Below are 16,779 nucleotides of genomic sequence, written 5' to 3' on the forward strand. Positions count from 1 at the left end.
GGAAGGGGGTTGGGGTGCATGAGGGGTGCGGGGTGCATGAGAGGGCTCAGGGCAGGGGTGCAGGAGGGGTGCGGGGTGCGGCAGGGGGCTCAGGGCAGGGGGTTGGAGTGCAGGAGGGGTGCGGGGTGCGGCAGGGGGCTCAGGGCAGGGGGTTGGAGTGCAGGAGGGGTGTGGGATGCAGCAGGGGGCTCAGGGCAGGGGGTTGGGGTGTGAGGTGCAGGGAGTTGGGGAAGTGGGGTGCAGGCTCCAGCCTGGCACCACTTACCTAAAGCGGCTCTGGGGTGGCAGCAGCACGCTCTGGGGCTGGGCTCTGCGCCGCGCTGGGAAGGAGTCGGAACCATGTCCCCGCGTGGCCCTGGGGTGGGGGCCACAGGGCTCCACGCACTGCCCTTGTTACGCCTCCAGGTACCTCCCCCGAAGCTCCCATTGGCTGCAGTTCCCCATTCCTGGCCAATGGGAGCTCCGGGGGATGGTGCCTGGAGGCAAGGGCAATGCATGGAGCCCTCTGCCTGCCCTCCCCCCCGCCCCGGGATGTGGTGCCGGCCGTTTCGGAGAGCAGCGCGGGGCCTGCGGCACCACGGGAGGCAATCCTGCGGGCCGGATCCAAAACCCTGATGGGCTGGATCCGGCCCGCAGGCCATAGTTTACCCACCCCTGTTCTAAAAGGTAATATAAGCATTTCACCTTTAGGAGTCACTGATCTACATTTTATGTCCATTGCCTTTCCTCTCTGCTCAGCCAATCATTCATTTTAAGTTTCTGGATCTTGAAGTGTGACTCCCACCAATATCTTATTTTGAGAATTTTTTTCGGAACTCCCCATGTTTTGGGGGGGAAAAACATTTACTTTATCCCTAATTTAGTGATACTATAGCAACAATAAAATAAATAAAACTGGCCCAGTTACTTACTCCTCGCATGTGAACATATAGATGAAGATCTATTCATTTCTATTTTTCTTTCTCTTTTACATTTTTAAATTAGGAGAAAGTGGGGGAATGAACGTTCCATTGTTTTGATGATACCGAGCTTGACTAATTAAGTAGATCTTTTATCTTTTCTAAAAATGTCAGAAGATGTTGGAAAGTGAGAAGGGGGAATAGATTTGCAAGAAAAGTTAAATTTTTGAATGAGCGACTCAGACCCTCCCTCTCTGGGAAGGAGTTTCCTCTGTAGCCTTCCCCCTGCCTGAAAGGAGAGGGAGGTATTTAGCAGGTCTATATGATTTGAGGGAAGAGAGCTGGTCTAATGGCTTTGAGCTGTTTCACAAAAGGATGGTGGGTGGTGCTGGCTTACTCAGTGCTTGGGACAGCAAGTCACTCTGGCCAGTTGAGGAGAATAAATGGCAAAAAATTTAAACCTCTACCAGTTTCTGGAAAATACCTAATTATAAATGCTCCATATCATCTGCAACGTCTCATTAACTATAGTAGTTTCCTGTACATGGAGATACCATGTTGCGAACGTCAAACTTTAGAAATTGAGAACCTCTCTTCTCAAACTGTCATGTTGCTCTGGGCGGGAGCAAGGTTCTGTTAGATTTAATCCATCTCCTTTCCCTTGAGACCATCTCTGTTTGTGCAGTGGTAGACACTGGAGTGCCCCAGTTTATCCTCTTGCAAGTTTCCATGTGATCATGGTTTTGAAGAATCCGGTTGCGGAGGGAAGTTAAAGCCATTATTTCCCAACCTTGGGACAAGGGGCGTGAATAAAGGAGAAAGAGAGAAGATTCTGGAGGAAGCTGATTTTTTATGCAACCACGTGATTACAGTAGCATACAAAAATAGATGTAAAAAAATTTGAGGCATAATATGCAGTAACTAGTTCTAATTTTGGTTGCATGTTAGTAAACTTCAAAGAGGAAAAAATAGATAAATCATGACTTAAAATGACGTGAAGTGGCAAATCGCAAGTGGCTGATGTGAAGAAAATATTAATCTGTTACGTTGTAAGCAAAGACGTCCTGTGATCAGGTGCTTTTCATCATCATAGGTGAGCTATGCACTGAGAGACGGTCGCGACATCAGGACATTAAAGCGGTGCATCATGATGTTGATGTTATGTCCTTATAGCATGTGCTGGGATAGCATGCTAAGTATTTAAAAAGAAAATACAATTCCGTAAGAGGGGACTCTGTTAGCTGCTGCTAAGTATAGCTTATGAATGCACCTATTTTTAGTACTTGAAACATGATCTTGCTTAAAATCCAGTCTTCCTGATTTTAGATGCAAATTTAGATTCACTCATGCTGCATATGAGGGAGGGAGAGAAGAAAAGGTCAAACAAATCAACCCCCAAAATCTGGGGAAGTCCCTGTCTGAAATACAAGCAGCCAGCCAGTCGTATATCAGCCTGTGTTGCTATGTCCGATGTCAAACACAATTCAGTAAAATTATAATTGTTTGGAGTTAATGAGCTACAGAGGATAGTTCATTGGGCTGTTTGCTTTTTAATTATTATTTTTTGCTCTCCGTACTTGTGATTCTAGTGCAGTAGTCCTGCTTGTATTTGTAGCAGGATATTTCAGTGTTTTCTTTCAGAGATGGGCTCATTGTCTGCACAAGCTGCAGGTGGATCGAGTATATTTCAGGCTACTGTCCATTTGTAACGGGTCTGAGTCCCACCAAGCTCAATTCTATTATTAGCACTTTTCCTAGGGTCTGCTTTCAGGACTGGAATCAACAAGTCAAAAAAGAGAGCCCTTTGTTGGATCCATGGAAATTTCTGCAGCAATGACAAGTGCTGTATGTTCCAATTCATCATGACATGTCATGTCATTACATGTGTGCAAATGTGGCTTTACCTGGATTTTTACATGGAGATTTCCTCTGAGAAGCTGAGTAATGCATGCCTCATGCGTGTGCTGTGCTGTGCTGTGCTGTGGTGTTAATTGTAGGATATGCCCCCTGTCACTGTTGCTTAGTTTGTTTCCTGTTTCCCCTTGCTCTTCACTCTCAGTTTTCCTGACTCTGTTTTCCTGTTGTTTTTGTTCATTCCCACAGTCCCAATAAGAGACTCTCAAGCAAGAAGGTAGCAAGGTATGCTGATACTTTTTATTATCATTTTGTTGTCCTTAAGGAATGTGCTTGCGTAGGTTGTCACACGTACAGTGGGCTTACAGCTATCTACGTAGATGTGCAACATTTTCCTTTGAGAGAAATGTACAGTACGTTTTCTGCAATGTGTACTGGACAGCAATTTTAATTCACATTCTGGATTTTAAAGGTTTTTTTTTTAAATAATTAAAAAGATATTTTCCGAACGCATTCACCTCTGGAGACTGACTTAAATGTGACTTCTCCTAGGTTGTCCTCCCAGACCCCCCGTCTATGGATGCCCAGAGAGTGAGAGTCTGCAGGAGACTTTGCCCATTTTGAAAACTCCTAGTTACTGATGTACGTGCTTTTCTGTATCATCAGTATCACTACCCTGGGGAGTTGAGTGAGCCCTTGCCCAGTCAGCTGAGTAGATGCATCAAGTCAGAAATTAAGCCTTTGCCACACCACTAAAATGCCAGTCCACACAGACAGATTCATTGTTTCTGTTTTGCTTCTGCTATATTTCGAGTTATGTGCTCCTCCCTTTTGACTTCATGGATGTCATGAGAGTTACTCCTCATCTCTTCCACACTTTGTTTCATGGACTCCTTAGGAATTCTTAAACATAGGGGCAGAGCTACTCCCCCCAGCTGTGGCTTTATATTATTGCATATGTTTCCTGTGGTACGGTATAGGGACTCTCTTAGGGCTTGCCTACATGCGGAAATTTACCTCTCTAGTTATACAGGTATAATGGTAGTGATATAATTATGCTGATAAATTTCCCCATCTAGACAAGCCCCTTGTCTCTGATTCTTCCAATGATCTGTTAAAGGAAGCACTATGACTGGGCTGTTGCTTTATTTTCACAAGGGATTTAGGTTCCCAATAATGGGGGACGGGAGGAAGCAGTTCATTCTGGACATAATGCTTTTCCTCACTGTCACATGAGAGTGCAGGCATTCAAATTTTCCCCCAAAGTTTATCTTGTTTTCAAGAATCCTCTGGAACACTGAAGGGCCAGGATCTGCTTGATAATTCTTTAAGGATCCCTGCCTCTCCAGCGGAGTTGTATGAGGAAATTTGTAACAACTAGCTAATGAAGCTATGAGACCTTCTCCCTGTATAACAAAAGGACAGACACCACATTTGCTCTGAAATTCTCTCAGAAGCAAGATCATTGAGTCTCCGTAGCATTTTGTCAGTTTCGTATCTCTTCCTTGAGGGGGTTGGTTTTAATACTTCTTTCCATGGTGTTTCTTTTCTATAGCTGAAGGAAACAGTTTTGTCCTAGCTGTACAAACGTGTGTGTGTGTGTGTGTGTTCGTTCTCTGGCATAATCTTTACTGACACCCCTCTCTAGGATTTTTGAAAATCTAATTTGAGACTCAAATACATTGTTCCCTGATACTCTGAGAGAGGATTTAAGGGAGAGGAAGGTTTTGGTATTTCTGCTGTTCTTACATGCACTCTTTTGTTTCCAGGTCTCTCTAGTTTCACGTCTGTTGGGATGTTTGGGAAACATGGGCTGGTCTTTTGAACAGTCTGTGTGATGATTTGGCACTCTCTAGAAATGTGTACTCTCTGATCCCAGGAGTCTGTTTACTTAGCGGCATTCCTGAGTGGGTCAGTTGAGCTCTGGAACAAATTCCAAGAAATCTTCACTCCCCGTGAATCTCTTGGGTTTGGAATCAAGGGAAGGGCTGGAGATTAGGTCTAAATCAGGCTTATCCCAGGGAAGCAGTTTCTCTGCCCTGCTTTCAGCAGCTCAGGAGTTCTTTGGAAATATTTTCCAGCTGTTTTCCCAAATTGTTTTTTTAATTTTTCCTGTAACCAGCAAACGTTTCCAGACTCAGTTCTTTCTCGCTGATGAGGAAATATGTCTTGAGTATTACATTTCATGGTTCCCATACTCTCACTTTCAAGTTATTTGTTCGAAAGTTTTTTGCTTCTTAGTGGTTTTAAGCTAGCAGGCAAATTTCCAGGCTTCCTATTTTAGACTAGTCTTTATAATTTGACCTTGTGTGATTCCAGAGGTTCTGAACACTCTCTCACTCAATTAAGTTGTTTCTCTTCCATCTGCTTCAGATACCATCAGGGAGTTTTAATTTAAGATTAAGCTGCTCCCTCACCATCCTCTGATTCTTGTTTGTTCTCATGTGATATTTTAAAGTTTTGGAGTACTAGATCCAAGATCACAATTCTAGGTATTTTCATACCTAGAAATTTAGCTGGAGTCAGAGTCACAAATTCAGAGGTTCTCTGCTTAAGCAAACTGACCTCTTCCTGGGAAGTTATTCTTCCATGTGCTACTTGTTGAGCTCTCATTAAGAGCATAAAGTCGTTCAGTGATATTGTGATGCTTTTAAAAAAACCACAACTCGTCTTGATTCTGACTGGATGCATACACCTTCCTGATGGGGCCAGAGCAGAATAACTTTCGGATGGAAACGGGGCTGTAGTTCATAAACCCCAAATTTCTTCAGTAGGAGAGATCCTTTCTCTCTATGGTCAATAACTATTTTATAATCATTCTGCCTGGTTTGCATGGTTTGCTTGACATCTTACTGACACTGTCATCCAACACTGAGGCGTTTTCCAAGGATGTGTCCCAGACCTTTAGTTCAAAATATTAAATGTTTTTGTAGAAAGCAGTAGGTAAAAAAGCAGAGCTGACCTATCTTAAAACTCTAAGAGGATCCATTCTGTGCCTTCTTTCTGAATAGTAGTCAGCATACTGAAGGGCCAGTTGTCAGTACTTAAAGACCAAATTAAGAATTAGGCTGCTACTTGCTTAAAGAAGATTGTCTTCAGGGATTCAGATTAGCTCTGTTTGCTTTTAACTCCCTTGGATCAGCAGAAGTGACCAAAGGAACCATCATCATCTTTTGTGACTGGGAGCCTTATCAAGAAATGGTTTTTAATTTTGAGAATGCTCAATACTTTGTGACTATTTAAGTAGCTAGAATCCATTGATATACTACCCCTCCATCATAATGCTCTGGTCCAGGGCCAAGGGAGGGGCTGTGTTCCTGCCCCCCCGCTTGTTGTGACCTGCCAAGTTCAGATTCTTAAAAGTGGGGGTATGGTCCCCCTTGCTTAAAAGTTGAGGAGGTAATGGCCCTTTGCTCCTCCCATTCCCCTTCCGCCCATCTCCAGCACCTATGCTGCTAACAGTGTATTAATCATAATGTTTGGGGACACAAGCCATAATATACCCATGTTACTAACTGGTTACAGACTCCTTTAAAAGCTCCAGAGAGAGAGCCAGTAGAACCATAGTCCGTGTATCCTCAGCTCTCTCTATACCTATAGTTCTTGATGTAAGTCCTGTGTTTAATTATTCAAGGTTGTAAAAATAATTCTGCTTTCCCCCTTCCCACCCCCACTAAGATGGAATACTGCGCTCAGCTCCTGTAGAACACGTCATTACGTTACAGGGTGAATGTCTAGACTGATTCTGAACAGTGTCCGTTGAAAGAAAACAAAAACCCAAATGTTACAAGCCATGGTTAATGATTTACTAGTCTCCCACTTGAGGAGCTGAAGTTGAGTGTGTATTTCACAACAAGCTCAATTCACTCCCCATTCCTTTCTGGCTTTATCTCTGGGGAGAGCGGAGTACTTTTAGTCCTGCTGCTCTGGAATATAAGTATTAAGTTCAAAACAAAATGAAGTGGGGAAAGTAAACTCTTATCTTTCCATATTCCAAAGAGCAAGAATAAGAGGTGATAGCACCAACTTCCAACACTACTTGTCTGTTTCCCCTCTGACAGCCAGGTGCTGTTCACTAAAAGTCACAAACATAGTGAAGATTCCTGTCCCATAGTTTGGCAGTACCGAGGTGTTGTGGGGTGCTGACTCTTGTTGACTTGTCAGAGCCTCATTTGGTGAAAGCGAGGCTTGCTACTCGATAGAATCACTGTTTTGCCAGGCCAGCCTCCTGGTTTCATCATCTTTACCTACTGTCACCCAAAAGAGAGCAATGTCCTAATGTCTCCTGCAGGAGAAGGGGTGGGGAGTTGAGAGGAATTGTATAAGAAATGATACTTTGCCTTCTGCAATGTTCTCTCTAATGGTCATCTTGCTTTGGGTTGGGTTGGTCTGTCTCGGATATAGGCATTTACATCAGACGGGCACCCTGACTGTGGATGCTATGGAAGAACCTTTCCGTGACCACATGGAATGTGCAGATGAGGACATCACTGACAAGGTATGAATGCTATTGCAGCTGCCTCTGAAGTTTTAATGGAGGCAAAGCGTCTGAGTGTCCTACTAAGCTTATCTTTGACGTCGAGCGGTTTTCCTTTGGGCGGGCGGAGCACATGTTCCTAGTGGTTAAACCAAGGGAACAGGATACCCAGGTTCTGTTCCTGGCTCTGTCTTTTGATGCACTGGGTGCTTTTGGGCAAGGCATTTCTTTGTGCATCAGCCTACTCATTAATGAAAAGGGTAGCCGAGTACCTATTCCTGTATGGAGTAAATAATGGTTTACCGTGCTTTGAGATCCTAGGACAGAAGTTGCTGGGGAAATGCAAGGTGTTAATTACTTGCTATTATTGAATGCTGGCTGACACTGGGTAGCTAACTACTGGGGACAGGTGGTTAACTCAAAGCATTCTGTACTGACTTGGGGGTTGTGATTTGACAAAACGATCAGAAAAGGCATAGAGTGTTCCTGTGTTCGGGTTGGGAGGTCAAATTCCAATCTTTTCCGTGGGTGTTAAGCTGAAGCTGGAGCTGCACAGCTTGTGCTGAAGATTGCTTCATGGTAAATGGCTTGTGGCTCCTCCTGGCCCCCTACAGTTTACTAAACAATGCTCTGTGTTCCATAGCCTCTTGCAGTACTGGCAGGGGGAAGAGGTCTGTCCCTCTGTCTCAGGCTATGTCTACTTTACAGTCTGTGTCAGATTCCCTTATGTCGCTTGGCGTGTGAATAAACCACCCCCCGTGAGTGACCTCAGTGACGCTGACATACACGGTCGTGTGCACAGTACTGTGTCAGCAGGAGAGCTGCTCCCGCCGACATAGCTTCTAACGCTCACGGAGCTGGTTTTTATGCTCTCCCGTCGTCAGAGAGCATCTCCCCAGGCGCACTGCAATGGTGTGGCTGCAGCGATACAGCTGTGCTGCTGCCGTGCTGCACATATAGACATGGCCTTAGTCTGAATGACTGATGTCACTGACACGGGTGGTAAGAGATACAATATTTGCATACACTGTATTTGCAGTTGGTCATTATAACCATTCATAGAGCAATATTAATACGGAGAAATATATTTTAAATCAGTTTATTTTGTAATTGTTTCATAATGCTATATACACGGCTGTCTAATGCTGTTCTTCCTAGGAAGCAAAGCTATTTGACTTGAAACAGGGACTTCCTGTCTTTCACTCATGCCTGTTCTGCTCAGAATTTGTCCTGCAGCGAGGCTATAAATGCTGGCTTTGTGACATCTCTATTTAGTTCCACGTTAACTTACTGGGGAGTTTATGGGCAAAGGATCATGTGGCAGGAGGAGGAGAAACTGCATTTGGGAAAGGAAAGCTTTACTCAAACATGAGTAGCTAAAAATAGCCGAGGGAATATGGAAAACTCCAAGCCAAAAGTGAATTGTGCTTTGTATAAATGTTTGCCCCAATGTGAAAATACCTCTTTAAAACTGCTTAATTCTGACATCCTGAATAGGAAGACGTGTGGAGTTGTAGGTATGACAGAGAAATAAATATATATGTATACATATACACATTACTTGTCCATTTGACAGCACTTTAGTACAATAATTTATAGAATTGTATCATTTATACTGTCTCTTTGAAGAATACAGGCCAAAATTTTCACACCTAGATGTCTGAAATTCAGCTCCTGTTTCAAAGTGCCCTGGCTTTGAGGTGCTGAACTCCTGCAGCTCCCCTTTACCTCAGTGGGATTTGTGAGTGCTCAGCATTTCTGGCCACTCTGAGCCCAAATATAGATTTAGTAGCCTTACGTCAGGCACCCAGATTTGAAACATTTGGCTAGAGTATTGTCAGGGTTTGGTTTATACCCCAGATTCATGGACTTAGTATAGATTTGTTCATCATTTGTCCTTCACTCTAAAGTAACATGTAAAATTCATTTTTAGGCATATCCAATAAAAGAATCAGTTGTGACTTGTTTTGTTGTTCTTATCTCAATAATCATGACTTTAGTTTTTACACAAATAGATAGTTTGTCCTTAGGAAAGTATTCCCACCTCCTGCTTGTTTATCAAATGCAGTGACAATTCTCAGCCCTCTTCACTGCAGCTGTAGGGATGGTGTCGCAACATTGAGTGCCGCAGTCTGACAGAGTGCTTGAAAGGTCTGAAGAATACATTGCGGATAGCATATGTAACGTTGCTTTTTCAATAAGGCTGAGAGCAGAGCAGGGAGCAATGTAACTCGGGGGGGAGGAAAGGGAATAATTCTAAATTAACATTCAGACCCCTAAAATGCAGATTTTTATAACCAAAGGAAAGTTATAATGTATCCAGCTTGTTTCGTGCAACTCTGCAGGAGTGTCTCTTAAAAGGACACCATCAAAGTGAAATCTAGTCAATGTTTAAAAGGAACTTAAGGTAGTTTCTGGTTGTGAACCAGCCCTTGAGTCCCCTTTCTAATATCTGTGGCTTGGCAATAGTCTATTCCTTTTTCCTTGTCTCTCTCCATCTGTGAAAAGGACAAAAGGGACATTTTGTCCCTTTTAGGTAGCATGAGACATATTCTCAGCTGGTATACGCTGTCACAGTTCCATTGGAGCTATGGCAATTTCCACCAGCTGAGGATCTGGCTCGATAGATCCACATATTCAAAAACTTAATGAAGATGACCACTGAAGTGGCCTTTCTCCTCAAAGGAGAAACGCCAGTGAAGCATTTGGCCCTGTGTTAGTATTATGGAACACTTCTAAAATTTAGGAGCTAAATTCTAGCAAAGTGCAAATTGTGTTTTTAAAAATCTGTGAGACACACCAAGATGGAATGCCTACTTGTAAATTTCTTGAATGAGAATGAGGTCACCTCCTAGATCATGGCACATTTCAGCAGTTATAGGTGAGACACGATGAAGCACAGAACATACATGATATTCTCAAAGTCAAGCAAGATACAGTTCAAGTTAGAGGCAACCAATTGAATGTCTTCAGTTATTACTTCAATTGTTGCATTTGAGTTTTGTCAGTGCTATCATTTGGCCTGCACTTCTAAGAAAGAGAAATAAAGCTGAAAGAACCTATTGGTAACTGAATCCTCTCTCTTGCTTGCACAGGTCATCTTCCTGGAGAAGAGGGTAACAGAGCTGGAAAAGGACACAGCTGCAAATGGAGAGCAGCACAGTCGGTTAAAGCAGGAAAACCTGCAGCTGGTGCACAGGTGAGGGCATTTGGCTTGTCACAGGAGCAAACATATCCTCATGAGGCGTTTCTAAGGGCTTGTCTGCACTGTGTAGCAGTGTGTACTAGAGGGGTGTGAATTCTCACACACACAAACGTATTGCACACGAAGTGACCTTCATAGACCCTGCTGACATCCCCTACAGGTCCCTGTTTCATCATTAGTGCGCACTAGGGGACTTCTACTTAGTGCACTTTGCAATTCACACCCCTTGAGCCTGCATTGCTGCACCAAGTAGGAAAGCCCTTAATGTATTTTAGAATTGATCTCTTTTCTCTGCTCCCTGTGTGAATTAGTGAGCACATGTGTACATAGGATCCACACACGCAACTCTCTCTAAGGTTATTGTCTGTAAATAAAAGGCAGCTGTTCTCAGAACTCCCTCTGTTGGGTTAAGTGTGTGATGAAAGCACGCCAATGGAAAAGAAGTCAATAGAAAGATAAAGAAGAGACTATTAAATCTTAGCAAATCTGCCCTCCCTAACTGATCTAAATTCCATCCCTGTCAAAAGCCAGCAGGCATCCAAACTGCTGCCTTCGCAAAAGGCCACCTCTGCTTCATTTTCCATGCCTCACCTGTTCAATTTCTGTGCCACTGACTAGCTGCTGGGAATTCAGGTAATCTGCAGATTGGCAGGTCTGAGTCTCTGATCTTCTGGTAACAATGCCAGCGTTATGCTCTGATAGTTCTAAATAATCTCTCCAGTTACACATAACCTAATCAGTCCTTTTTTGTTGTGGGTCCAGTGCCTAGAGCAATGGGGCCCTGATCCTTCACTGGGGCCCCTGGCTGCTGCTACGTTACAAATAATTAGCAATAATATTGAGCATTGTTATTTGGGAAGGGAAAGTTACTGTTTTTTCCGCTCTGGCCTTTCATTTAATCCCCTGCATTTTAATGGGAGCTAAAGAAGTTCTATACTGTGTCTCTGACTCCGCCCTCCTCCCCCTGAAATGCCCCTATTGCTTTTGGATTTTGGGACAAGTGTAAATCTGATAATTTTATTTAACCCCTGGGATTTTTAATCTCGGGGGTTCCTATTCTCCAGAGGTGTTTATGCTCCTCAGATAAAGCCATTAGGAGTTTATCTACAGGACTATAAGATTAAGTAGTATGTGTGTCATGGACAACAGTGATTCAAGTAAAGGTTTCCGTAAGCCCTGATAAACTTCACAGTAACAAGATGTTTTCCCTAATACACACAACTCCCCCTTGAGTGCTCTAATCACTTAGTCCAGAAGGGTTAATTATTTTTATCCAAATAAAGGGCTTAGGTAACAAGTTGATGAGTTAGAAAAACATGTCCTTCTATCAGAGGTTCGCACCTCATGCTTTTGTCCTGTGTTTTTACAAGCTCTATAACAAAACAATATCCCAGGAAAGTGTAGCTTCCCAGCTGCTGATGTTGAAGATGGTTCATAATGCACTGCTTTGGGAAGCAGAAGCAACTTTACAGTAATGTAATCAAAGGTCATAAAATGACAGCCACTCATGCACTATTTATTCACCTGCTTCCAAGGACAGGTTTGAGTGAGTAGATTAGCAACAAACATCTGTCCACTGCTTGAATGTCTTCTGAGACTTGTGTGCTCCATTGAGAACCATGTGACATTAAAAATGTTTGCCAGTTATGGATGTGGCCTGGAAAAATAACCCTCCACGCTCCACTTGTGATTTGAGAATTTAGAGGGAAATGGTCACTTTCTTTAGGTCCTAGATTTGATTTAACTTAAAATTATTATAAGATCCTACAAGTCTTGCAAATCCCAACATCTATTAAACCCCCTCTCTGTCTTGTATTATAATATTTCTCTGCAACAATTAAATAATCATTATGTAGGCCCTGCTTAATTTATTGGCAACATGCAGACAGCCAAATGTTGTATTCCTAGAGCTATACAATTATCACTGATGCTGGTGCCCAAAGGAATTACCCATAAGTGGCGTGTGAATTTCATACTCCACTACAAACCCAGGTGAAAAGGAAGATAATTAATTAATTGGAGTAATTAGCCTCAGTAGCTTATTCTGTGCAGTACCCTGACTCTGCTACCCACTAAGACACAAGTTTTAAGAAAATCTTTTACTTTGTTTTCTTCTCAATCCTCTCTTCTTTCCTCCTTTTGGTTAGTTTTAATGTGACCACTGAGGCTTGTAGAAACTTGTGATAAGATACCAGTATCCATTGCCCGGGTTTCCAGTGATTTAAATGCCAAATAGGCAATGGCTTCCAAGCGGTTCAGCATCACAGAGTGTTCAAGGATTGGGTGGTTGTGAGGATGTACTACCTGCTTTCTCCCAGGTGTCTGTAAGTGTCTTGCAGGTGCCTGTTCTTTGTCTTGTACAGATGCTGCTCCTTTTATGTTGATCTTCAAACTCCATGGTGGCGTCTACTGGCTTTGCAATAGGGGGAGGAGGGTAAAAAGAAAGGAGGACATCCCACTCCATAAAATATCCAAATGTCAGTAGGACAGCTGTGTAATGTCAGACTTGGCTAAACCCCTTCTTTCCTTTTCTCCAAAGAGCTAATGCCCTGGAGGAACAGCTGAAGGAACAAGAGTTGAAAGCAGATGAGACACTGCTGGAGGAAATCAGAAAACAAAGAGAGCTCCTGACCAGGATGGAGAGAGAGAAGAGTATTGAGATTGAGAATCTGCAAGCCAGGTTGGTACAGCCACCATATCCTCCACATGGTGAAGCTTTGGGGGTGTATCGCTAATCAGTGACAACTAGAAGACAACTGGGGGTGAGTTTCCAAAATAAACTCCAGCCATGGCTATGCTGCCTCCCATAAAGCTTGCCCCCATGTCTTTCTAAACCCTGGTTTTGACTACCACCTTCCTCTGTAACTTTGTCCCAAAGTAGTAAATTAACCCACCTCTTCAGGAGTAATGGTCTCAAGTTGCAGTGGGGGAGGTTTAGATTGGATATTAGGAAAAACTTTTTCACTAGGAGGGTGGTGAAACACTGGAATGGGTTACCTAGGGAGGTGGTGGAATCTCCTTCCTTAGAAGTTTTTACGGTCAGGCTTGACAAAGCCCTGGCTGGGATCATTTAGTTGGGGATTGGTCCTGCTTTGAGCAGGGGGTTGGACTAGATCTCCTGAGGTCCCTTCCAACCCTGATATTCTATGATTCAGATCAGTGACACTTTTCTCCAGCCAGAGAGAACTTTCCATTTGGATCCATTAGTTCATGCATGCTCCCTCTTGATCTGCCCCTAACGGTGCGAATAAAGAGGGTGTCCACTTGAACCTCCGGCCCGTTGGCATGACTAGTCCCTGGAGCTCAGTTTGACATTGTCACACGAGTCGGCTTCACAAAGACATGCAAAGTATCTGCTCTGCTCCTAGGGAAGTCAATGGAAGTTCTGCCTTTGACTTCAACAGGCATGAGCTCAAGGCGAGGACTACAGCTTTCCTCCGCCTGAATAGCCCCGAGTGGGAAGAGCAGTTACAGAAGCATCTGAGCAGTGTTTGGTTGTTCTAGAAGGAACAGAGCAACAGCACTGTCTGGGGCTGTCCCAGAGGAATAGTAACAGCAGCATGGGGAGATCTGAGCTGAAAAACCAGCTTAAGTAACAAACACCCTTGCTCCTAGTGACTGATCTCATCAGGCAGTAACCAGCTTGTAGGCTTCCCCACACCCTCAGGCTGGCTTCCTGGGCAGAGCCAACCTTTCCTGGGCGAGGGGTGTCTTCTCTCTGGCTGGGTGGTCTTCACTAGGGATTCAGCAAATGCAGAATGTTCCATTCTTGCTCAGTCCTAACTGGCCATGATTGACAAGAAAGGACCAGGAAGATAATATGGGAGGAAGAATACCCATGTGAATTTGAGAGATCTGAACCTGGGGCACTAGGTGAGGCCATCTCTGGATTCCTCCTGGTTGCTGTGTGCCAATCCCTGGTACTTGGCCTCTGAGGTAAAAATACAAAGAGGAGAGGTATCAAAAATGGGGGGAAATAATTGGAATGCAAAGAGCCTGTGCTCAGATAAAAGGTTTCACCCTTTGGTGCCCAGAGCTGGGATTTGCTACTGTGGGGCAATGAAGGTAGTCAGTGCTGAGCCTGAAGGATGGCCTGGTCCTTTGCGGGTGGGATATCAGTCACAGCAGGCAAAAACTGGGCAGAGGACTTCAAATGACTCCAGCTAAGTCTTGGTAGATGTCTCTTCCTTCCCCGTGATTGCTGGTGAGAAGGACTGGGGCGGACAAAGGCAGAGTCCATCCTCAGTCCTACATCCACGCTCCAGTCTTCACTAATGTGCTCTTATTACTTTTTGCTGCTTGCATGACTTTCTCCGGTCTCAGGGCTCTGGTAGCAGAGTTTCTAAGTGTGTTCATTCATTGCCACAGACTGCAGCAGCTGGAGGACGAGAACAGCGAGCTGAGATCCTGCGTCCCTTGTCTGAAAGCCAGTATCGAGAGGCTGGAGGAGGTGAGGGGAGAGCCTTCTCACCTAGAAAGATACTTCAGGCTCATACTTTGGTGTGTTTGAAAACAGGCTGAGGGATCTGTTCTGTGCCAGAGATTCCTTAGCGGTGAAGCGTGAATGTGCATCTCTGCATGGGACGTGGCATTAATTATGCCACTGTGACTCAGCACCCTGGCCCACTGCTGGCTTTCCTGAGTATATCATACTTTAGCATCTCTGCAGTGCGCATTCCAACTTGCCTCAAGTTAACCTGTCAGTGTATTAGTCACTGACACCTGTGTTCTGCCCAGCTTCAAAGGCAGTGTAGCCCATGCAGAATGAGAGCACGCTGTGGTTTTCCCTCCGAATCAGGAATTTTGGCCAAGGCTAAGTGCCAGTTGCAAACAGCAGAGATGGAATGGTTTGCACAAAAGACCTGTATGAGTCCCAAGTTATGTGTAACAAGCAAGGCAAACAAGCAAGGAGCCATTTCCTCCTCTAGTCCTACCCTAAATAGAAACCAGGGCCTTAGCTCGGCAGTAGTGCTATAGATATTGACTGAGTCACTGTGTTTGTCGCTGTGAAATCTGTAGGCCCAGGACCAACCTCTCTGAGGCAATGCAGTCCTACATGTACTTCAGCAGTAATCCTGTCAGCTGCCCATAGAACCTCATACAGGCAAACAAGCAGGGCTGCTATTTTTGGTTGCCTTATGTATGGTACCTGTATCAATGTCTTCGCTGTTTATGAATGAAATTCTGCCCTCTTGTGGCAAATTGTGGGGAAGGTCATTTCCAGCTTGGGTCCTGCTGACTGAAAACATAATGCAGGACGGCGGTGGAACCTTCTTGTAGGGAAGCTTTACCCACAAACTTGGCAGTGCACACAGGTTCACACTAACAGGTTAGACACTCTCCCGCTGCAGTGCACTGAAATGATTGTCAGCTTTCCTCCTGTGTCACAATACCCAGGTTCCATTGTGTGTGTAACTGAGAAGGGGATGTCATGGGAGACTTTATCACCGTTGAATTTTTTAATTGTCAGGTTTAGCAGAGGACACATTTTACACTAACTTGTGTGAGTGCGGAAAGGGGTGTGTGTAATGGAGTATGGATGTATTGTGTTGGTGTGTAATATAATAGGTATGTATTAAATTTATTTTAATTTCTAACTTTTATTTGCCAATATATAAGGTTCCCTGAAGAAATCAGATTTGATCTAGGTACCTAAATGATGGATTCATGGGCCTAAAATTTGGCCCCCAAGTTTTTCGTAGCTTCATAAACTTCAAGGCCATAGGGACTATGCTGATCATCTAGTCCAGGGATAGTCAGTAGGTGGACTGTGGCCCAAATCCAGACCGCCAGATGCTTTTGAATGGACACCGAAATCTTTTTATTTACCTATTATCATTATTGTTGTTGGTTTTGTGCAACTCTTTCTGGAGTCTGGACCTTGACTTTACCTTGACCAAGAAATTTGGACCTTAACAAAAAACAATTGACTACCCTGATCTAGTCTGAGGTCCTGCATAAAACAAGCTGTAGAACTCCACCCAGTGATTCCTCTATTGAGATCTTGTTTATAAAGTATATTGAGATTTTCCTGGCAGGAAAGATGCTATATAAAGAATATAATTTAAACACACAATAACAACATTCCCACGTTTCAAACAGCAACACTAGATCTGAGAGAAAGGGTGTAAATTGTGAGGGTTCTTAGGTGCATTCAGCCACCTGAGACGTGTTTATTCTTGACTGTCCTCTCCTCATCACATGGTGTTGCTCATCTCTATTTTAGCTTAAATTAGCGTTAATGTGGCTAATGAGCAGTAACAGATGCAATTAGCTCTCCATGGAGGATGCAACCCCCTGCTGATAAACTGGATGTCTCCTTTGTTTTTGTCTGAAACATCGAT

The 16,779-nt window shown here is 43.9% G+C and overlaps 1 protein-coding gene across 7 annotated transcripts in view; it reads left to right on the plus strand.

Annotated features, from left to right (window-relative positions):
• The window catches only part of RAB11FIP3 (RAB11 family interacting protein 3), a 170,571-nt gene that overhangs the window by 145,518 nt on the left and 8,274 nt on the right, over window positions 1-16,779 (plus strand). For 5 of the 7 annotated variants that reach the window (XM_073362848.1, XM_073362850.1, XM_073362852.1 and 2 more), the window contains 5 exons: window positions 3,003-3,038; window positions 7,158-7,251; window positions 10,326-10,429; window positions 12,975-13,115; window positions 14,804-14,885. In XM_073362848.1, coding sequence (XP_073218949.1) covers window positions 3,003-3,038; window positions 7,158-7,251; window positions 10,326-10,429; window positions 12,975-13,115; window positions 14,804-14,885 — 457 coding nt within the window. Of the gene's footprint in view, window positions 1-3,002; window positions 3,039-7,157; window positions 7,252-10,325; window positions 10,430-12,974; window positions 13,116-14,803; window positions 14,936-16,779 lie in introns of all 7 variants that reach the window. The other 2 variants (XM_073362853.1, XM_073362851.1) reach the window with 2 other exon arrangements.

The sequence above is a fragment of the Lepidochelys kempii genome, chromosome 10 (genome assembly GCF_965140265.1).
Source record: "Lepidochelys kempii isolate rLepKem1 chromosome 10, rLepKem1.hap2, whole genome shotgun sequence".
NCBI lineage: Eukaryota > Metazoa > Chordata > Testudines > Cheloniidae > Lepidochelys > Lepidochelys kempii.